Source organism: Gadus morhua, chromosome 5 (genome assembly GCF_902167405.1).
Source record: "Gadus morhua chromosome 5, gadMor3.0, whole genome shotgun sequence".
Lineage (NCBI taxonomy): Eukaryota > Metazoa > Chordata > Actinopteri > Gadiformes > Gadidae > Gadus > Gadus morhua.
Genome location: NC_044052.1, coordinates 11647698 through 11669757, shown reverse-complemented (window position 1 = coordinate 11669757; position 22060 = coordinate 11647698). Strand labels below are relative to the sequence as shown.

The window sequence follows — 22060 nt, the reverse complement described above, 5'->3', positions numbered from 1 at the left end:
CGGATGCACCGAGAGCCGGGATTTGTGGTCATGTTCGAGGACCGGCGCTGTGCGTAGACAGAGTGGACCAACAGGAAGTAGAGGCTGGGTAATGAGGTGCAGGACAAACAGGAAGCAGAGGCTGGTGGTTACTCTGGTCAAACAGGAAGTAAAGGCTGGTTAAAATGGTGCAGAAACAGGAAGTAGAGGCTGGGTACTCTGGCAGAGGACAAACAGGAAGAAGAGGCTGGGTAATATGGCAGAGGATAGACAGGAAGCAGAGGCTGGGTAATCTGGCAGAGGACAGACAGGAAGTAGAGGCTGGGTACTCTGGCAGAGGACAGACAGGAAGTAGAGGCTGGGTACTCTGGCAGAGGATAGACAGGAATTAGAGGCTGGGTACTCTTGCAGAGGACAGAGAGGAAGCAGAGGACAAACAGGAAGTAGAGGATGGGTACTCTGGCAGAAAACAAACAGGAAGTATAGGCTGGCTAATGAAGTGGTTAGTCAAGGTGATGGATACCAGATATGTACTGATATGTATTCTAGTTAAAATATCTCACCCTAACCTGAGTGTAAAAACATAATGGGGAGGCAAAGGGTAGGCTTCATCTTATTAAAAGGTGAGGTTACGAATGAAATGCATACCATGGTGTTACCATGGCGATACAAAGTAATATATTCACAGCCTCCTAAAACATGGTGACGCAATCTGGGACTTTTGGCTGAAAAAATGATGTCATTTTAAGTGGTTATGCAACAATTTGGATGGCTGGCTGTTCTTAATCCATATTTGAGGATAGCGGTTAATCTTTCCTGAACACATCACACCACATTACACCATCTAAGAAAGGAATTTCCTAACTTACTATGAAGGAGTTCAAACATGCATTTCATGTAATTTTTTCGATAGCCCATATAGCCTTTTTTATTATTATTATTCAGGAATGATTAGTGTCTTTCGGTGAAAAACCTTAATTATCTTCCAGCTGAACAAAATGAACGGATATCTGGAGTTGGAATAGTTTTCCACCTCAGCCATTTGACCATTATTTCTAGTTTGGTTCGCCTGTCTGCAGACCCAGAGCCTCAGGGCCGGCTCTAGACATTTTGGTGCCCTAGGCGAGATTAGGATTTGGTGCCCCCTACCCCCAGGGGAGTAGGTGGTATTAGCGGTTATCAGGGGCCCAGCCTAAATGGGTGTCCAACCTATGTGCATTTTAAAAGAAGTCAAGTAACTTTGAAAACAAATTTTTCAAGACCCTTTTGGTTCTTCAAGGTTTGAGGTTATGTATCACAAATATCATTACGTTTTAAATGTACATTATGGATTAATGGAAACAAACAGGAATTGAACCCGGTCATGAGATGACAATGTATACTGAGTATTTATTTCCGTCTTTACTTGTTAATTTGTTACCTCAAGGAAGAAATGAGGATGGGCGCACGGCAAACTTGAATTTGAATTCCTCATTTATAAATATTTTCCTTTGAGGTGGACCAGCGCCCACCAGAAGGGGGCACGCCCCAGGCCACAGCCTTCAGCTGGCCTGTTGTGTATGTTTACGTGTGCACATCTTACGCGTATGAAAATGTGCTCCAACTGACGAGTAAGAGAGGACAGTCTTATCCAGCGCTCCAGTGTTGACAGTATTACTAATCCCCTCCACCTGCTCAAACACCCCCCCACCCACCCCAAAGACCAGCACCCTCCCCCTTTTCCATCTGCCTCAGCTGGGAATCCCTGGGGCCAGCCTGTGCCTCCACCAGTTATCACTGGCCCCCCTCTCCCCTCCCCCAGACCCATTCCTAGTATAATCGCCACGGAAAAACAAATAGTTTTTCAAATGTTTGGAACAGGCGCACTGTTTGCGTCGGAGCCTAACACAATAATTCTTACAAGCTATACAGTTGTGATTAGGCGCGGAGCGAATTGAATTTTTTTTTCTAACGTGGCATTTGATCATATTAATATTAGCCTAATTAATTATGTTGTTTGACTTTGCACAGCGCCGTGTGTACCTTCCACACAACGGCAGCCAGCCGCAGCTGGAACTGAGCTGTGAGCCTGGGCGCCTCTATCTTTGTGGCCGTCCCCAGCCCGTGACTAGCGCACACATTTCATCAAGTCACACGCATCTAATCCCCCCGCACATCCTCCATGTTCCCCTCACTTCCTGAAGTCAAAGAAAGAACTTTACTCTCGGGGGCCACAATCCCTATGAATACTTGATTACTTCCCCCGAAAAAGACGACTTTTATAATCTTGGGCCATTTTTTCCGTGACATTTGCCAAGGGTCAAAATTTCAATTTACTGCTCATGGTTTTCGGCTACATACATTAACGAGCGAGACAATGACGAATCACCGAGATCGTTTGTTTTGTTTAATAAGTCATTGATTAAAAGGTAAGCAGCAGTATACTGGGAACAGCTTAGCTTAGCTAAACAATTTCAGTGATCAGGCTGGGATGATGCAGAAGACTGTTGACATTGAACCCCCCGGTAAGCCCTGTGTGAAGAAGTCCACTTAACGTGGTGTTCCCCTCATCAGCGCAGGGCGACCTCGGTGCTGTGCCCTGACCCGGAATCGACGCTGATCCCGTCCATACCCGGCGCAGCGCTGCTGGACAAGCAGGTGTTGATCTGCGCAATTACATTGACACGTATCCCCGCGCCCCCCCTTCGTTGACCCTGTGACCCCGTGGTCTCATACTGAGGTGGGTTCCACCTGGTTCTCCCAGGAGGTTCCCACAGACAGCCCCCTCCACCCCGACCAAAATCACACTTCTCTGTGATGACCTCCTGACCTCTGTCTCTGCGAGGGGGGTCAGGGGTCAAGGTTTAGGGAGGGCGGTCATGTGTCTCTCGTGTGCTTATGGGTGGAGGGGAGGGGGGGGGGGGGGAGGTTTGTGTGCGTGTCTGTTCTTTCTTCACAAGGTGCTGGTGGTTCCCAGTGCAGCACGCTGGAGTCTAGCCTTTCCCTTTTGTACGACAGCGGCCACACGGTCCTTTAAGTGAGGGCAGCCACAGAACTATATTTGGCACAATTATAACAAAACAAAATTGCCACAGCTTTGTTTAGAATTGAATTAGTATCTAAAAACAAAGGAAACATCAGTCAAATGACAGTTGAAACGTATTCAGGGTGGCGGGAGAGGGAACGGGGTAATCAACCCTAAATGCACATATCCCCGATCGAAGAGGTGAAGGTCCTGGATGCCGGTCTGAAGGTAGGGGCGAGGGGGGGGGGTGTTGTGTGTGGGAGAATGGAGCCAGGAAGGGGGTTGGGCTTAATGCGATTGGACGGAAGTCTCGATGGCGACGCGGTGGAACTCGGCCACTAGCTGAAGTGGCGGCCCAGGCGCGAGGGCCGGTAGTCCAACCGCAGCTGAACGAAGGCGTGCAGCAGGTTCCGGTCCAGGTTCGTCAGCTGCTCGCCGGAGCACACCTGCTTCAGGTTGTCGGGGGCGACCACAAGCAGGTTGCACAGGGCGTGGAGCGTGTCAAAGAGCTGCAGTACTAGGGGCACCTGCGGGACGGCCCAGGGAGGAGAGGGGAACAGGGTTTACTGTCATTGACTGGGATGTGTTCCGCATTATCAAGGCCCTCCTTTTATAACGTAATGCAGATTTTCTTAAGTAACTCCCTTTCTACATGATCTTTAATCATGGAACTTTGTTAATATCTTCTCCCCTTTATCTATTGATTACAATTTTTTTCAAACGTTATAACTTCCAGCTATAGTCAAATGCTAGTGAAATTAATTAGAGATAGGACAAATAAATACAAATAAAGAAATAAAACCTCCCCATGACGATCAGAGCTTACACGTGAATTAACGTTCAGGTAGAGTAAACCACACACCGACACAAGTCTGATTTTCTTTTCCCCAGCCCCGATGCCAACCCCCTCCACCTCCTCCTCCACCACTACCACCTCCTCCTCCACCACCACTATCACCACCACCTCCTCCTCCACTCACCCTGAAGTCCTTGGCGCAGCGCCGGTACTCGGCCACGTCGCAGATGGCCAGCATGCCTCCCATGGAGCTGTAGCCGTACTGCTGCAGGTGCTCGTGGATGAGGCGGTGGAAGCGCACGCCCAGCTCCATCAGCACCGTGTCCACGTTCTTGCCGTCCATCGACTTGCGCACGCGGTCCACCTGCCGGCTCACGTACGCACACACCTTGGAGCACGCCTGGCGGTGTGCAGGGGAGGAATGACGGCATGTGAGGGAAATTACCTGATCAGCTTGTACATTGTCGATAAATCGAAATATAGGATCAATAGTTCTTGATTATTGGAGGAAAAACGACTGAAGGTAGACTGAACAGAACAGACACTCGTTATATTTTAGAGCGCTTCTCTGAAATAAACAGTATTTCAGAACTGAGAACCTTTAGTCTGAGTGAAGCTGAAAACGGACTAGAGCAAACCTAAATAGCCTGAGCCTGATTAATTAGGAAACGCGTTTAAGTTCTCTTACAGTGGTGTACTGGATCATGACGTTGTTTTCGTCCTCCGGCCTGAAGTCGGTCTTCTTCTGCTCCGTGGCCAGGATGTGCTTCATCTGGCCCACCATGCAGTTCAGCGTCCTGGGGAGAGGTTGGAACAATAAAGGGTTGAAGCAGGAAACTGAGCTAATGAACGGACAACTGAAGGCTGTTTATAGTTCGCTCAGGTCTCGGTGACGAGTGCACACGACTCACTGACCTGTCTATGCCCGTGTCCAGTTTGACTTCCATTTGTTCGATCGTCTCTTTCTTCTTATGCAGACATTCTGTCAGCTTAGGAGAAGAGCTGGAGACACACATGTTAAAAGAGATTTAGAAAACATTTCAGGGACAATGTCCAAGTTAATAGCTAATAATGGCAGAATTAGAAAATTCCAATTGAATACGGATGTGTTCAGATTCAGATTAGACCAATGACTAATGATCATTTTCCTATTGATTAATGTGCCTGGGTGCATGGTTGTAGTGCTGCTGTAAAGCAAACAAAGGTCCATTTTGTTTAAAGTGTTCCCCTTCTTTTGGTTTGGGTCTTGGGGAATCTTTACATGCAACCTGTTTGGTAGCAGACTGCTGCAGCTGCAATGTCTTTTGGAACATTAGTGAAATTGAAATAACACATTTGTATAACTGATTGAATCAAACGATTTGGGTTTTAGAAATTCAATTTAAAATATTGACGTCTACGTATTATCCGCATCAAAATCCTCGGCCTGGATTAATCTTGCCAGCCCTAAAGCAGATCCAACATGGTCCTCTACTGACCTTATGAGAGGCATGAGGTGGTCGTTGAACTGCTTGTCAAACAGGTGGAAGATGGTGTTGGCTTGCTGCACCACGTCCAGGAAGTACAGGTTGGCATTCTTTGCATCCGCTGAGGGGATCGCTGTGAGGTTTGGAGAGATCATCAGTAACATCAGCAGATCATAATCACTGGGATACAAATCCTTATACATCCAAGCAGTCAATCCCCATCAGGACCGGTGGAATCAGGTCCAGATGGTCACATATTCATCAGATTTCGTCGGAGCCAAACATAGTGAATGGCGTGGTGCTTCTTGGGCAGAGAGGAGCTGGACTCACCCGACAGGCCGATCTCCAGAGCGTAGTCGATGTGATCGACACACAGGTGCTCCACCAGCAGCAGGAAGATGGAGAAGGCGTTCTTGGGCAGGTCAGAGGGATCTGACAGCTATGACACAGAAACATCACGTTCATACATTCGTTAAAATGAGCTGCTCTTATCCTAGCCATCTTTGTTGTACGCAGGGATTGGGATAACCTAACAATTTTTGGTACTTGGCACTTCTATGAACATCCTTACTACACCTACAGGGATATATAGTTTCTCTTTCTTCTGACAAATTTACTTATTGTAAGTCGCTTTGGATAAAAACGTCTGCTAAATGCACTAAATGTAAATGCAGTTGTAGGCAGTATCAAGGAGACAGTATCACTCATTCTTGCGTGCGTGCGTATGTGTGTTCCTCCTCCCCTTACCCGGTTGCACCTCTCGAAGGCGTGCCGCGTCTCCTGCAGCAGGTTGACCACCACCTCCTGGGAGAGGAAGGTCTCCCCGTGGGTGTCGATGCTGGGGCCCAGGGGCAGGTTGGTGCGCTGCCGGATCCTCTCCTTCAGCTCCTGGATGCTGCGGACAGAGTGGAGCCACAAACACACAATGTGAGGCTTGTGCTTCGTGACGTCACATCGCGACTGCTATTGGGTTGGTGGTTATTTTTTTCGGTCGTTGTTTAGTTATCAATCGGGACATGATTTGTCATTATTGGAACACATTGTTTTGTTTGAAACATTTCATGCAAGACTTTGCAAAACAACGTTTACTTTAGCTTTGGTAGGCATATATTTACGTTTATTTAGGATTTACAGTACTACAACTCCCTTGAGTCCTCCCAAAATGGAGTATTGCCAACAAAAAATCCCATGATGCATTCTGATGCACAGGCCAAATTAAAAATCAGTGCAGCCTGAAAAGCAGGCTCCAATAGCCAAGGTTTGGCTCCTGTGCACCTGGTCAGTACGCGCCAGCAAGAGATATCAGCTGCGACCCAACCTCTGAGCAAGGTGTTCGGGGCCAGGTCGTCAGCCAAGCTCACTCCCCCCTTCACACCCCCCTCCATCCCCCCTAACACCCCAGTCCCCGCCCGCGAGTGGGCCTGAGCACCTGCTGTCCTACGGGGCTGAAGGACTTCTAGATAGAATACTGTCACCTCTCATGGGCAGGGCAGGAGCCTAACAGCTTGCTCTTGGAAGCTTCTTTCCATCCCATAATATGAATCCGTTACCGAGAGTGAAAATGTCTACTCACAAATGGATGAGTTTGATGTTTATGGTTTAGTGCTGCTCATGAATGTAAGGCATTAGCTGATAGCCGTTAGCCGTTAGCAGTGATCTTTTTGTGTCTGATCACAGGGGGTGCCGGGGTCTGACCTGCCGCCGCCGATGGGCCGTTTCTGGTGGTTCTTGGAGTCGTAGTAGCGCTGGAGGATCATGGCGCTGCGGTTGCGAAGGTAGTCTTTTTCCATGTCGATGTAGCTTTCCAGGTAGCAGGAGAAGATGTTTTTGATAAGCTTGGACAGGAACGTGTGCTTGTCTGAGCCCAGGTTGAACTCAGTCAGCTTAGCTGCCAATGCAGTCGTCCTGCAAGTACAAAGACAGACGGTTGAGATCTGGTAAAGGTTTGGTACTAGGGTCCCTCCGAGGAGGAGCTAGCTATTGGATTTGAAACTAGGGTCCCTCCTCCTTGGAGGGATCCTAGTTTCAAATCTACTAGCTAGCTTAACTAGGCTTCTGCAGCCTCTTTAAAAGTACTTCACAATCACTTGACTACTCATGAACACAAGGCTAGTTTGAGTGTGGAACACCCAGGGAAGTGCTCAAGGTCAACTACCTGCTGTAAAGGTCATAGAGGTTCTTCAGGTACTGCTCCGCGTCCGAGTGTCTGGTCCCGTCCAGCTTCTCCTTCACGTGGGCCTGGAGACACAAAACAAGACAACCACAACTGTCAGAGGACTACAAAACCAGATGCGACATGGCCAGCGGGAGACTGCAGGATTACGATTCGCTGGATGACAGGCAGGTCGAAGCGGAGGCACCAATGCGCCACCCACCTGTAATTTGTTCTCAAAGATGTTCTGGATGAGTTTGGCCATGACGGCCTCCGGGCTGCTGAACACCTCCCCGACCTGCTTGTTGACTCTCTGGCAGAGGGTCCCAGTGTCCTCAAACACATCGTTCCTCAGGTAGGCTCCCTGGGGCGGAACACATGATGACGGGGCTTAGTGACCAGGCCCTGTAGGCCGCGCTGGTGTGGCCAGCGTAAAGCACTGAGAGTCTGTGTGTGTGTGTGTGTGTGTGTGTGTGTGTGTGTGTGTGTGTGTGTGTGTGTGTGTGTGTGTGTGTGTGTGTGTGTCTGTGTCTGTGTGTCTGTGTCTGTGTGTAAGTGTGTGTAAGTGTGTGTAAGACTGTACCAACTCACCTCCTGGCATTGCTTGATGTACACGTCCACGCAGTGTGCATATCCCTTTTCAGGAGAAAGTGACAAAACATTCCATGTTAAATGGAGTTAGAGAGACCAATACTGTCACTGAAGTCATGGAGAGACTGATAGGTGTTCTTAAAAACTGTGGTTCACCTTGAAATGTAGCAGGACCGCTGCTACCTCACGCATGCGTCCGATTTCCCCCCTCCTCTGAGCCGCAGTGAACTCCTGGATCAACTGGCGCTCCAGGTCATGGTACTTACCTGGAACACACACACACACACACACACACACACACACACACACACACACACACACACACACACACACACACACACACACACTTTACCGCCAACTGTGTGTGCTCATTTCTATGGAATATTTAATGTCTACCATAGGAGCGGAAATCATTGGATTGGAGGTCAAACTCACTGGCGATCTTTGCCTTGACATCTGCAAATCTGTTGGAGGCAGAATATATCAATTAACATTAACTCTGGAAAACCTTGAATGAATATCATTCCATTGTTGGCCTCAAACAGAAGTGTTAATTATTCAATGTGTGTTGGTCTTTAGTGATGAAAACCTCCATTTGGACACCTCTTAGATGTGGTACTGCCAGCGGGGAAGGGACACCGTAGTATGGGGAGCAGGATGGGTCTCTCCTTATCTGGAGGTGCTATTGTGTAAAGCTGCCCGCAGGACGCCTGACTCACCTGTCAAACGGCAGCTCCTGGGCAATGAGGTGCAGCTTCTGAATGATATCAGCCGCCTCCTTAATCTGGACCAGGAGGAGGAGGAGGAGCAGGGATGAGAGAGAGAGAGAGAGAGAGAGAGAGCGAGAGAGAGCAGGTGAGAACTATACGGGATGGACCACCAGAGGGGGGGAGAGGAGGATGGGAGGGCAGGTGAGCCGCCCGCAGTGCCTCCTCCTGGGGAGTCATCATCCTAAGCGGAGCCCCCCTGCCCCCTTCCCATGTCGGCCGCTGGGCAGATAACAAGCAGCCGCTGCCCACCTGGCCGTTGGCGGCGGCGGCGGCGGCCGCCGTGTTGACTTAGCAGCAGCATATCCAGCTCTTTATGCCCGTGCCTCTGCTCAATGGGACTGTAATCCCACAGGAGGCTAAATCGCCTTCAATAATCTGTCCGGCCAGGGATATCTGTGTAGAAAGACGGGGGGAGGCCGGGTCCCCCCCCCCCCCCCCCCCCCATCCCACTCCCCCTGACATGCACACCGGCTGGAAAGAGAGAAAAGACAGCGGCAGACCCGCGGAAAAGGCCCGCCGTCCGCAACTCCTCTGTTCCCGCAGACGCCTGCCTCAGCTAACATCATTAGCCCGTTCCCGCGAGGAGGATCCAGCCTTTCTGCTCGGCGAAGGTTTTCTAAGTATCTGTCCCCCAGCTAAGATTAGCTAAATCCCATGTAAGTAATGTAGCCGTCTCCCTGCAGTCAGGGTTTAGCAGCACTTGTCTCCATGCTGGCGGCCCGGCCCTCCCTTTCAGAAGGATTAGCAGAGCCATCCCCCTACAGCTATTCACTCGCAGCTTTCCTCGTTTTTCCCCCCCTCGCTCTTGTCTGGAAGTATGCTCAGGAAGGAGGAATCTGGCCAGAGATTCCCCCCGTGTTGACTCTCCACAAACCCAGCCCCGTCTGTGGGATTGACCCCCCTCCAGGCTCCCTGCTCCCATTCCAATACCGACGGAGCGGGGGAGAGGAAGCTCACCTGGAGCCTCCATCCCTCCTCTCGCTACAAACTACGTTCCACCATGCAGCTTTGCCGTGGATCATTAGGGAGGTCGCTTGGGTTGCGTCAAGTTGGCTAGTTGTTGCAACAACAACAACAACAACAACAACAACCGCAACTCCTGGAAGTTTCCTACGCTACTCTTATTTGCCCTACCAGGCCTCCTCTGCTATAATAGGACAGTGGGGAGGATGAACATCATCTTGTCTAATCAGACACCCTTCAATTAAAGCAATTAGGCTTGACATGAGCACTTTGACAGCCATGCAAGTCAATCAGTCAACTGTTGTTTAGCAAGCATACGACGCCCTGATTAATCCAAATTAGCCGAGGGCCCTCAACTAAAAAGGGATGAATTTAGAGATTTAACGTGCATGATTTAACTACATAATCCCGCTCCCCTCACACCTTACATCTAGCATTACCACTGCAGGGGCGGAGCCATTGATTTACCGCTGGAGTGACGGGCAAATACATCCACACATTCTGTTATACATACAACTTACCACACATACCAAGATGCACAATTCACACCTTCTCTATGTATCCACAACATACCACACACACACACACACACACACACACACACACACACACACACACACACACACACACACACACACACACACACACACACACACACACACACACACACACACACCAAAAGAACACACACCAAAAGAACACACACCAAAAGAACACACAAAGACTCACACAAAGACATGCACAAAGACACACAATACACACCTTCTCCGGGTTGTGGAAGACGTCACTGCGCAGCTCTCCGTCCAGAAACTCGTTGAAGTAGGTCATGAGGCGCTGTGCCTCCACCGCCCGCTGGCGGGGGGTGTTCACCCCCTCCAGCTGGTCACCAAGGTGACACACCTTGGTGGCCACGTAGCTGATGTGCTCGTCCAGCTCCTGGAAGTGCTGGAAGGCCACCTGAGGAGACGGGGGGGAGCAGAGGCGTTGGGAGCCGGTCGGATATGGGGTGTGTCACGCGGGTGAGACGGAGGAACACACTGACCTGGTTGACTTCTAGGGTGTGTAACGCGGGTGAGACGGAGGAACACACTGACCTGGTTGACTTGTAGGGTGTGTAACGCGGGTGAGACGGAGGAACACACTGACCTGGTTACTCCGCTGCAGGTCCTGGACTTTGTGTGCAAACTCTTTGGCCTCGCGGTGGCACTGGTGCTCCAGCTTCTCCACGCGCCGCTGGAGCTTCTCGTCTAGCTGCTTCAGCTCCTCAATGTGGTTCTCAAACTCCTCCAGCAGCCTATCAGACGGCGGGAGGAAACGGCGGGATTGGAAAAGATTCCCAGGAAAAGGAATCCCATTGATTTAAAAAACATCACAGGGAGCCATAATAACAGTTATGATTCACATTCTCTCTCACACACACACACACACACACACACACACACACACACACACACACACACACACACACACACACACACACACACACACACACACACACACACACACACACACACTCTCTAATTCCACAACAGTAATTGGAAAAGGAAAGGGTTAAACCTGTCCCACTGACCCAACACTTCGGAGTTATTAGTTACAAAACGAGGCAGGGTGCTTAATTCCCGGCTGCCCGGACTTAAGAAGCTCTGACACCTAGTAGCTTCGTCAGCTGCATTTTAAGTGCCACCAGGAACGGCAGAGCAAATGTTCTAAGTCAGCATCGTATTTTCACAGACTAGGAAACATCCCAAAACGATGAGTATATAATCTCTTAACTAATTCCCTCAGCAGTCGCTGCAGCTTTAGAAAGAGACATCTCCCATCCTCTCCCCCCATACACACCCGCTGCCTGGCTGGTGACTCACAGCGTAGGGTGGCCTCCATAGATACCTTGTCTCTGACTCCTCACTACTGTTAAATAGTTTCTGAGGAGGCTGCTGTAGCAATAGTTTTGCGGGAGACGCAGATAAGGCTGGCTTGGATCTATGGGATATTTAGCAGGGCTCTTACTGCTGCTGCTGCTGCTGCTGCGTGGGGTATTTGTGCTTACCAGAAATAAGTTGGCCACTATATGTTAACGTAAGACCAAGCGATATCAGGAAAATACAATATCATATGAAGCCAACCCTTTTTCTCGTTCGCAAGGAATGTTGGATTATTATGACACATTGTCCAGTTTGATTAAGAAATATATATACGGAGAGAAGTAGGAATGTTTAAATATTGGACGAAACACATTTTCTAGTTCCAACTTTAGTCATGAATAAATTTTAGAAAATATAAATATAAATGGAAAATGCACTTGTTCCTAATACACTGCAAAAAGAGCATATACATTCTAGAACATTTGTTTTATGATGCCCATTGCCAAACATGTATTAATTGATTGCTTATTGCATTTTTGGTTCTGAAAGAATTAAGGGATGTATTCAATGGAGGACAACTTATTAAGCCTTCAATTATAAAAGTGTCCTCCATTACAAACCCCAGTAACAACATCGCTTAGATTGGATTGGGTTGGGTATATGTAAAATCACAACAATATAGTAATAGATCTCATCAACCTTGATATGTCTCAATAATTAATAATTCAATGTTGACTAATTTAACCTACAGTGAGCGCTGAGGGTGGCTTATACATCCTGCTGTGTCTGTAGATGATAACATCCATATATAACAGGAATGCCATGTTGTTGTTTTTACTTAGAGTCTAAAATATGTGCGTATATAGACGCGTGATAATCATACACTCTTTAAGGAGAAGAGCTCATTCGGGCATTTTGTCAAGAGACGAACACAAGATGATCTGGCGGTAGAGAACACAACATAAAGGTCAACAACAGGCGCACCTTTTGGGGTCAAACGCCTCCGCCCCGCCCTTTGAGCCTCCGCCAGGCGTTCTCCAGGCCAGCCTCTCTATGTATTCGTCAGCATCAAAGGGCTCCTACGTGCAACCGACAAAACAGCACAACACTGTGACCACGAACAAAACATTTTCCTCCAGAAGAGACACATTTGCATTATTTGCAAAACATCCGATTTGACCCCGCAGGTCGTTTAACTTCGTTAAGCCGGCTGAGGAGATAACTACACATGCAACACGTTAAATCATAGTGGCAGCTAAAACTCCATGCATAGATTCTGATTAACCGCATCGGGCCAATAAGCTCCTCAACCATCTTTATAAATCTGCTGCTTTCTTGCATGCAGAGTGAACCAGTGGGCCAGTGCTGGTTAGCTTCTGGCTAGCTGGCTCAGCAGGCGTCTTACCTCGAACAGCTGAGCGGTCGTCGCCATGATCGCACTTGGCCGAGCGGTGCGGACAAATACGAGTTAGACCGATGACCCACAGCCGGCCACAGCGCCGACTTTTTCCCAGGAATTGTGTGATTCTGACAGTTGTGTCCTTTGTTGACAGCTAGGTAGGGAGGAATCCAGCTTCCTGTATGGGAGAAAAGGGTGGGGATAGCGGCTGACAAATACGCATGCGCAGAAGTCAGCTGATAGTCGTGAATGTCACATGAAACAGTAGGAAGTGGTGGCGTTGTTTGTTATCGTTTGTTATAAGGATGCATAACTAAATACATCAGATGTGAAAGCTTTGAATGTTCCGACCACATGAGTTAAAAGTCATTAGAGTGCGTTCGGTGTTGTCAGTAAAATGAGTATACGCGCCTTATGGATTATTACGCACGAGAAGGGAGAACATGTGTCTGTGCGTTTTTCAAGGTTTGTAACGCAAATCCCTTTATTCCTGGAATCATTCTGTAACCGTTATGAATCTAATGTAGTGTAGTACCTTGGTTTGTTTTAATCAGCTCATGTGCATACTGTTATTTTTCACAGGAGGTTCCCTACCGTTGAATATCGGGCAAAGTCTCTGGCGGGTTCTTCATATCAAGCAGTCCCAGAGGACAGTGCGGTGCTTCAACTGCTCCTCACTGAACTAGGGCTGGCCGACCCTGGCAAACCATACGTTGCTCAAAGAGACGACTGTCTGAATCAACAGAGGACGCCAGCGCTGGAGCTACATGTGGACAGTTCAGCAAAGGGAATTCTGTGGCCGGTGTTGGTCATCTCTCGTGGGCCGCTGATCTTGGCTTGCCTGCCACTGGTTGAAGCGGGTGAACCACGACCACCGTTATCCAGCCTTCTGTCTGTGTCTCAGGGCCTCACTCTGTTGGAAGGACTGCAAAGCTTCCTCGGCGGGTCTGAAATCAAGACGGACGGCGATGGGTTGGCGCCTCGCTTGGCGCTGATGCCCTCGGTCCTTCAGCAGGTGTGTCCACTGGGCACGCCCCTGGACGTGCCCCAGGCCAGGGCACCTTCCACGGCGGGGGTGCCAGCCGCCGCCGGGAGCCCAAGGCAGCCTGCCTGGAGGACGGGGCAGCACCGCGGACGGCCCGCGGTCAACGTGGCACTGACGGAGACGGTGCGCTGCATGCAGTATGGCGACCCCAGCAAACAAGACCTCTGGGACGTCTACGGCACCGTGACATGCAAAGTACGTAGACGTCACACGATGGGAAGCCTTTGTTCTTGCCTCCCTTTTTAAATGAGTTTGAGTTCCTACAAAAAAATCGGGGTTGCCTCTCATGGAACTGATTTCTCCCCCTTCTCCCACAATGCATCCTCAACCGCTCTCTTCCTCAGTGTGACGTGGAAGGGGTGCTCCCCAACGTGACCGTGACCCTCACGCTGCCCCCCAACGGCTCCCCCCTGCAGGACATCCTGGCCCATCCGTGCGTCACGTCGCTGGACTCCAGCATCCTGAACGCCAGCAGTGTGGACGACGGGGACGGCTCGGCCTTCTCCGGGCCCTATAAGTTCCCCTTCTGCCCCCCGCTGGAGCCCTTCAAACTATGCAGCTACACATCTCAGGTACAGAGATCGGAAAACACGCCTGTCAAAATGTAATATTATTGATGATTAAGGGGACATTTCGATTTTTCTTCTTTGTGTTTCTACAGGTGCCGGTGCCTCCTATCCTGGGCTCCTACCAGCTGAAGCAGCAGCAGGAGGTGAACCATCTGCGTGTGAGTGTGAACCTCAAGCTGCACGAGAGCGTCAAGAACACTTTTGAATACTGTGAAGCACGCCTGCCCTTCTTCAACCGGTAAGCAAGTTGTATGAATACATATGAACAGGTTTTACCCTCCGCTTATGTTTTGCTCTATGTTGACCGTTCTAAATCTCCTTAATTGAACTGCATAGTGGACATGATGGAGGTTCCTTAGGGTGTTTGACTCTCAGATGAAGTATCCAGGGTCCACCTGTAGTATGCATCCCTGCCAAGATGCCTAACCACTACCTGCTCGTTAAGATAGATGGATAGATAGATATGTGGATGATCATTGACGTGGATCTGAATTCAGTTTGACCAAAGCATGTCTTGAATTAACTAAACATGACTTTTGTTTGGGATGTGCAGGGTTCAGATGAGCATTGTGGATGTGAAGGTGAGCTCGGGCCACCTGGATGTCAACAAAGAGAAGAACCTTCTGGTTTGGGTACTGGGTACGTCGTTACCTTATGCAGCAGGATTAAGGCTTGAAGAAGCTGTTTCGCTTGAAAACCAACCCTCACTGACCATAACCTCACTGTCCCCTGTGACATAGGCCAAAAGTTCCCAAAGTCCAGGGAGGTCACCATGGAAGGTGGGATCCGCTTTTCAGGTCAGCTGCCGGGACCGGTGGACCCCCTCTGCACAGACCTCACAGCCTACATCAAAGTAAGAGTCAAATCCCTTTCCTCATTCAAATTTGCTAATTTGACATATTTGCTTTAACATCCTGCCTCCCTCCCCTAACCCAATTTCACTTCCTAAAATAGTCAAACTTTAGGAGGAGCACAATACATGATTGTCAAAATTCCCTTTTGCCTTAGTGAATGCAGCGTTATTATTTCTGTATTAGTCATTCCTCTCAAATACCTATCCACAGAAAGAAGTCATATGAAGCAGTGAGGAAAAGATAAGGGGGTGACAAGTTAGGGTTAGGGTTAGGGTAACAACAAGCGCAACAATTGACCCACATACACACAGGGTGTGTGTTCCTGCGTGTGTGTGATCTAAATGCACCATACTGCTTGTTTTTCAGTTGTATTTCAAAGTGCCTGACCTGACTCTCTCGGGGTGCTCCGTGGACCAGCATTCAGTGCAGGTTTACTCCTGTGCCAAGCCAAAGATCGTCACATGTGAGTTCACCTTCACACCTTTTGTAAACTTACTCTCCTCTGTTGCTGCACACATTCAAATCTCCAACCCTGTGGTTATATTCTGCAGGTCGGGAGCTTCAGTCCAAAGAGTACTTCATTTGGAACTCCACTGGTCCTGCTCCCGTGTCTTCTGGGCAGATGATACTGTAGGCTGGACAGGAAGCTCCGTCAGAATATTGTTGACAAATGTGTGATCGATGCAGGATGAAGAATGTAATGGCAGGCGTCCAATCTCTTTCTAACGTTACTGGGACACAATAATTACAGTAGATTAAGTGTGTGTGTGTGTGTGTGTGTGTGTGTGTGTGTGTGTGTGTGTGTGTGTGTGTGTGTGTGTGTGTGTGTGTGTGTGTGTGTGTGTGTGTGTGTGTGTGTGTGTGTGTGTGTGTGTGTGCGCGAACTGAATACCATAACAGTGGTGAAAAAATAAAGTTACTACACTGCTTAAAGTGCCGTCCATTGGAGAATTTGCTGTCACTTATTTCAGATATTGGTGCTTTAGGAGCATTTTATACCGTCTTACATTATCTAGGAAATAATCAGGTGTTTCCAATGTGATATTTTGCATAAAGCGATATTTAATGAATACCTGCCACTTGGCAGCAGCTTCTTTCATCCCGTCATGCCGCCCCTTAACCCTGTCACATATGAGAGCCGCCCTTCTCTCTGACAGTCTCACTTCACCGGCCCTCCATCCCCCACATAATTAGCAGCTGGGGCCCTTTTTACTTTTCTGTCAGCTGTTGGGGCCCTCGAGGAGTGGGGGACTGCGAGGGGCCCTGGGCGGACCGACCTGTGTCTCGGTGCCACAAAAGGGGCTCCTCTTGAGATCTGGCAGAAGTTGGCCCTCCCTCAGTCCCCTCGCCCACCCTTTGACCCCTCCCGGGCTCCCAGAGACTGGCTGAAGTATACAGCCCCTCCAGCCAGAAGACTGAGATCTGACCCTTGGGCTGTCAAAAGCAGCCTCTCCCATTCAGCTAGTAACGGCAGGCTAATTAGAGAGAATACAGTAATAGGGGGGAGGGGGGCCTCCGGCGATTGCCATAGTTTGTAACTGTTGCAAATCGTAAAATGTATCTTCAGATGTTGATGTCAGTTCTACAATTCTCCCTCATGAACATGTAAAACACACACACACACACACACACACACACACACACACACACACACACACACACACACACACACACACACACACACACAAACAGGAAAAAGCTTGCATTTCACTAGGCATATCTTCCAGAAGTAGCGGAGGAAGGGTTAAATCACAGGGGCTTATGTCCCCTCTCTTACTGCAGCCAGACTTCTCTTGAGGGGCCCATTGTCCACTTCTGGCCCCTCGTGCCCCCTCGCTGGTCCGAGCGCCACATTCTCACGTGGATTTCCACTCGGAAAGCTGACCGTGACCAATCCTCTATCAATTGGAACCAATTGCTCACACGGCATCCTTCACCTTCCTTTATGTAGTCGTATGAAGTGGCAGACACCGGCCTGCCCGCGTTCCCCGCGACTCCTCATTGATTTTGCTTTCAGGCCTAGTGTGTATGGCTGGTGGACTGGAAAACACAGAGGGGGAGGAACAGGTTCTTTTTGAAGAGCTGCTTTAAAGCCCGGCAGTATCTTTAGTCCTGCGGTCAGCCTGGCTCCTTGAGTCTGCCGTCCCGGGACCCCTGACTGGGCCACATTGCTTTGTTGATTAAATGGTTTGCTAAGTAGATGGGTGGGGTTATTGCGGCCGTCTGAACGGTCGGGTGTGCCTGAGGTTATTCATGTTTTACTCCTTTGGTCGTCGTTTGGTAAACGACAGAGTAATCTGTTAGAGTCAAAGCAGAGAGAGGACTTGTGGTGTAGTGGTTGTTGCAAAAGGGTTTATTGTTATTAAGGGTCTTCATTATTTATTATTTTAAGTCATTCCCTAATCCCTACTGCTACTACTACTAACTCATCTGTGGAGATATACGCCACAGACAAGCCCAATACGGAAACCCAGCGGTAGAGTTTGGTTCATTCCATTAACCTCCAATAACACTTGACTCTACCATTTATTTTATAATAAATTCAGCTCTGTATTTCGCCATGTACTTGCATCAATAATTCCCATTGGCAGTATATGTTTCTTAGCAGCTTGTAACAATTTAAAACAAGTCCAACATTGCAATCTGAGGAGCATGTTGGTGACTGTGGCCCCTCAGAGGCCCCAGGTGTGGCTGTGGCTCCAGGTGTTTAATTTCAAGCTATGTGATCTCTCAATCTCCTCAAGCCTAAGAGCCAGGCTTAAGAGCTTGAGAAGTAGAGTGACCTCTTTCTGTAATATCGGGTGATAGGGAACTTCAACCCCAACAACAAGTGTGTATATGCCCTAGATACAAACTATCCTTTCTTTGTATGGAATAAAATGCGGATCTCTTTTGTAAACCATAGTCACCATCAATGTAGTGGTATTAGGTCTGCTGGCTGAATTCTGGCTTTGCTTTTCTGTCTCCTCTAGATGGCGCCATATCCTATTTCTTTAAGTAACTCCAATTTCATCCAGAGTTGTACTATATACATAGACTATAGTACTGACAAATGCAATACATTTTACTGCATAGTAAACTATAATTTTCATCTGAAAATTATGGTTCACAGCAAGGTTTATTATTATTATCGTAGCAGAAGTGGTTTGCTTACATGGTTGCATTGGTCATTGGTTTATCACACCTCAGATTCCAAAACCTCTGTAATCCAGATTAACAAACACAACCTTTCCACTTGATCATGATTAGTGCCCTAGATCCTTCTTGCAGAATAATAATGTACACATTTTATTCTCTCCACTCTCAGTTCACCAGCTCTCTCTCTCTCTCTCTCTCTCTCTCTCTCTCTCTCTCTCTCTCTCTCTCTCTCTCTCTCTCTCTCTCTCTCTCTCTCTCTCTGTGTGTGTCTCTATCTTGGGGTGTCAGTCTCTCTCTCTCTTTCTCTCTCTGTGTGTCTGTCGCTGTCTCTCCCCCCCCCCCCCCCCCCTCTCTCTCTCTGTCTCTGTCTCTGTCTCTGTCTCTGTCTCTGTCTCTCTCTCTCTCTCTCTCTCTCTCTCTCTCTCTCTCTCCCCCTCTCTCCCCCCCGACTTAACTCATTTATTCTGTGTTGTCCGTTTTTATAACCTATGCACACTGATTGCTCAACAGGTGTGCAGCCTCACCGAGCCCCAGAGTCCAATCAGTCTGCCTCGGGCCAGGTGAGGCTCTTATTGTCCAGAGGGTCACGAGGGGGCGTCGACCTGGTCATGTCTCATCTCTTTTCCCTAAAGGCGGCAGGGGGCTTGGTTGCAGCAGGAGCTCCCTGGTATCCAACCCCTCTCCTCCGCTGTACTCCCCCCAGAAAACGTCCCTCTCCGCGGGGCGTCTCACCAGCCGTCCTTCCTCTCTGCTCGGACCTCCTGCAGGAGGAGGAGGGGGCGGTCACATAAACCTTGATGGGACCTGAGGTTAGAGATGAGCTGCCCCAGAAGACATAATAACATGTTCCTTCACACCGTTAGAGGGGTGGGCGCTCTTCTGGCTCCTCCTGTGTTCCCTGGCCTGCCGGTGGTGGGCCCGTCTGTGCTGATAGGCCTGCTGACGGAGAGCCCCCTGAGCCCTCAGAAACCCCTCCTGGGGGGCCACAAAAAAATATGATTTTAAGTATGGGGAATCTGATCCGGATGAATGAAATACAAGATGACATCATATATATATATTGTGAGTGTTTGTATGTGTGTCTGTGTGTTTGGGAGCACGTATATAACAACAGGGTCTTTCCTGTATCCTGTTCCCCCAAAAGTGGTTCCTATTGCGGGCCAGACTTAGGCTGCCCCCCCCCCCCCCCCCCCACCCCCACCCCGAACACTTAGCACTCCAACGGTACTTTAATCAGACCCACTGCATCGCCACTCTCAGTTCACCAGCTGTCTCTCTCTCTCTCTCTCTCTCTCTCTCTCTCTCTCTCTCTCTCTCTCTCTCTCTCTCTCTCTCTCCCTCTCTCTCACACTCTTATTTTATTTCAAGCATTCTTTTCCAGAAGTATTTTTTCGTTGAACATCGGGCCAGGTGATAAAAAATGTCCCTGACTATCAAGACATTTTATAGGCTGAGGCTTACCTGCGTTTGACTGATGGCTCCATGGTGCTCTTCCTCTCTGCGTGTAGAATACCGCGGGATACCCCCACTTCTGCCCCCACTCAACTGCAAGAGAGAACAACCCAGAAATGCCGTCGTTATCCATTGATTTATTTAGTTAGGTAAGTTGATGACAAAACAAAATGGACGGCTTTGTGTTTGTTGGTTCTGGTTTACCATGGCATTTGCTGTGCCAGTGTTTGTGTGACCAATAGGAAACACCAGTGGTTGCAGTATCTATGGAGAGGCAATGGATGCATTGGATCACAACCTAAAACAACCACAACAGTGTAACGCAAGCAGTTGCAAACAACATGAAAGTACAAGACACGATGAGAAGATGGAAGATGGAAAAGATGAATAACGTTTACGATGCACTCTAACCTGCAGTCGCTTGGGAGGATGAGAGTGAATGATGCTCCGATTGTTGCTTTCAACGGATTTATGATTCCCTGTGAAGCAGGACTCGTAACAATGCACGTACACAAACATGCTCCAATTACAGACGTGATTGAGAGTGGGGACCGGGACTGACCTGAGGGTGTGGACGGGGTGGTCTCTACTCGTTTCAGCGGCGGCAGCCTGGTCCTCTGACCGGCTGGGACGGGCAGAGCGGGGAGCGTCCATCGGGGTCCGGGGTCTCCAGGCGTCTGTGCCTCTGAGTCCTGGTCCTGGCTGTGAACCGGGACAACCTGGCTCAACCTGGGCCTGGACTCCCAGGAGCCCATTGGCGGAAGACCACTTCCCCCCGTGGACACCAGACCACCAGGCAGTGAGACAAACGTTAAGCAGGTTACTTTAACTCTCTTTTACATCTAGTCCGAAATGCCCTGGAATCTTCTTCCAGCTACATATTTGTTCAATGGGCTTTGGTCAAATGACACAATGCAGAGCATGATCAAATCCTGCTGAACATCGATGGCCTGTGTTAAAGAAACGCCTGACCCTTTGACCTATGAGCCAATCCGACAGATGTGATCTCTGACGTCCTCTGACTGTGAAGATGGTCCTTGATCTCTGCATGCCCAACCGAAGTAGTAAGGTCTCCCACACCACCCCTGTGAAGCTTTGCTGCCAGACACCCCTCTGTGTAGATCCAATAAGCGAGAGGAGCAACACTATTGCTTGTACTTGTGGCAGTGTTGTAGGTGTGTGCTCTTTCCCTCTCCTTCATGCTTGACTTTCTTATGATAATGAGCTAGGAAGTTTCTATGGCAACTCTCCCCACAGGGTTACTTTGTAACTCATAAGTGAATGCTTGAAAGCGCCTGTTATTCTTTATTTATTTAGGAAAGCAAAGCGCAGACAGGGGTAAAGGGCTCCCAGGGACCTCTAGAGTTGACAGATTATTCTCCAGAAAAAAGCGGTTGTGGCACTGGAAATTGGCTAAATCTGTTCTCATACTTTATTGATGTTATTATTTTATCTCTGATGTAGCAGAAATGTATATTCTCCCTCATTTATTTAAATGTTCCACTCATAACCGCTCGCTGATCCCAGTGAAGGCTTTTTAAGGCACCAGTGACCGCGAGATGACTTCATGTCTGAAACAGCATTCGTTGAGTAGAACTGACACTCTGCCAATCTCATCCTACTCCTGGTGGGACCATGTTGATGTCCTAGGTCATGTTCAGTTTACTTATTCTATTACTTCGACTACTTCAGCTTACTTCTACTTCGCTGAACATCGTCCTGACGTTTGCAGATCGCCTTGTCTTGGTCTGTAAGCCAGGCTGAATCGCTTGTAGTTCTGTGCCGTTGTTATAAAAAGGAGGCATGCTCTCTCTAACCAAGTGTGCGCATTACTGATAGATGTTACATCACAGGAGAAACTATGTGCTATGAATCATGTTCATGGTGAGAATAAGTTTAATTGTTGTTGCCATTAAGACTGACAAGAACCCTGATACATTTCAAAACAACACAAAGTTGTGCAGTCATCATAGCTACAAATCGATCCAAAAATGACTGGGATTGGATGAAGCCCATTATG

At 48.8% G+C, this 22060-nt stretch overlaps 3 protein-coding genes across 3 annotated transcripts; 1 reads left to right on the top strand and 2 right to left on the bottom strand.

The window, feature by feature from the left end:
* Positions 1-2350: 2350 nt before the first annotated feature.
* Positions 2351-13179, bottom strand: exoc5 (exocyst complex component 5). The gene is made up of 18 exons (XM_030356377.1): positions 12989-13179; positions 12568-12662; positions 10868-11015; positions 10484-10678; positions 8708-8772; positions 8424-8452; positions 8145-8254; positions 7989-8033; positions 7621-7761; positions 7401-7483; positions 6941-7150; positions 5993-6140; positions 5576-5684; positions 5258-5378; positions 4695-4781; positions 4468-4576; positions 3964-4179; positions 2351-3510 (listed from the first exon to the last, which is right to left on the bottom strand). Exons 1-18 carry the CDS (start codon positions 13013-13015, stop codon positions 3322-3324), a joined length of 2127 nt encoding a protein of 708 aa, XP_030212237.1. The 5' UTR covers positions 13016-13179; the 3' UTR covers positions 2351-3321.
* A 36-nt stretch (positions 13180-13215) lies between these two features.
* Positions 13216-16396, top strand: ap5m1 (adaptor related protein complex 5 subunit mu 1). The gene is made up of 8 exons (XM_030356378.1): positions 13216-13447; positions 13565-14222; positions 14372-14599; positions 14689-14834; positions 15150-15235; positions 15337-15449; positions 15817-15913; positions 16002-16396. Exons 1-8 carry the CDS (start codon positions 13380-13382, stop codon positions 16082-16084), a joined length of 1479 nt encoding a protein of 492 aa, XP_030212238.1. The 5' UTR covers positions 13216-13379; the 3' UTR covers positions 16085-16396.
* Positions 16397-18965: 2569 nt separating this feature from the next.
* On the bottom strand, positions 18966-21212 carry LOC115544305 (uncharacterized). The gene is made up of 6 exons (XM_030357177.1): positions 20603-21212; positions 20452-20519; positions 20245-20304; positions 20050-20133; positions 19446-19563; positions 18966-19349 (listed from the first exon to the last, which is right to left on the bottom strand). Exons 1-6 carry the CDS (start codon positions 20793-20795, stop codon positions 19195-19197), a joined length of 678 nt encoding a protein of 225 aa, XP_030213037.1. The 5' UTR covers positions 20796-21212; the 3' UTR covers positions 18966-19194.
* Positions 21213-22060: the final 848 nt, after the last annotated feature.

What these genes read in the sequence shown, in the direction of transcription:
- exoc5 (XM_030356377.1), bottom strand. Translation starts at nt 13,015, where the DNA reads ATGGCGACGACCGCTCAGCTGTTCGAG. An exon ending in ACCTGCAGCGGAGTAACCAG is followed by an intron (nt 10,679 to 10,867) that starts GTCAGTGTGTTC and finishes CCGTCTCCTCAG; the next exon opens with GTGGCCTTCCAGCACTTCCA. An exon ending in TCTTTGAGAACAAATTACAG is followed by an intron (nt 7,484 to 7,620) that starts GTGGGTGGCGCA and finishes TTGTGTCTCCAG; the next exon opens with GCCCACGTGAAGGAGAAGCT.
- LOC115544305 (XM_030357177.1), bottom strand. Translation starts at nt 20,795, where the DNA reads ATGGGCTCCTGGGAGTCCAGGCCCAGGTTGAGCCAGGTTGTCCCGGTT. An exon ending in CTGGCACAGCAAATGCCATG is followed by an intron (nt 20,134 to 20,244) that starts GTAAACCAGAAC and finishes TCTCTCTTGCAG; the next exon opens with TTGAGTGGGGGCAGAAGTGG. An exon ending in GAGCGCCCACCCCTCTAACG is followed by an intron (nt 19,350 to 19,445) that starts GTGTGAAGGAAC and finishes CTCCTCCTGCAG; the next exon opens with GAGGTCCGAGCAGAGAGGAA.
- ap5m1 (XM_030356378.1), top strand. Translation starts at nt 13,380, where the DNA reads ATGAGTATACGCGCCTTATGGATTATTACGCACGAGAAGGGAGAACAT. An exon ending in ACGGCACCGTGACATGCAAA is followed by an intron (nt 14,223 to 14,371) that starts GTACGTAGACGT and finishes TCTCTTCCTCAG; the next exon opens with TGTGACGTGGAAGGGGTGCT. An exon ending in CGCCTGCCCTTCTTCAACCG is followed by an intron (nt 14,835 to 15,149) that starts GTAAGCAAGTTG and finishes TGGGATGTGCAG; the next exon opens with GGTTCAGATGAGCATTGTGG.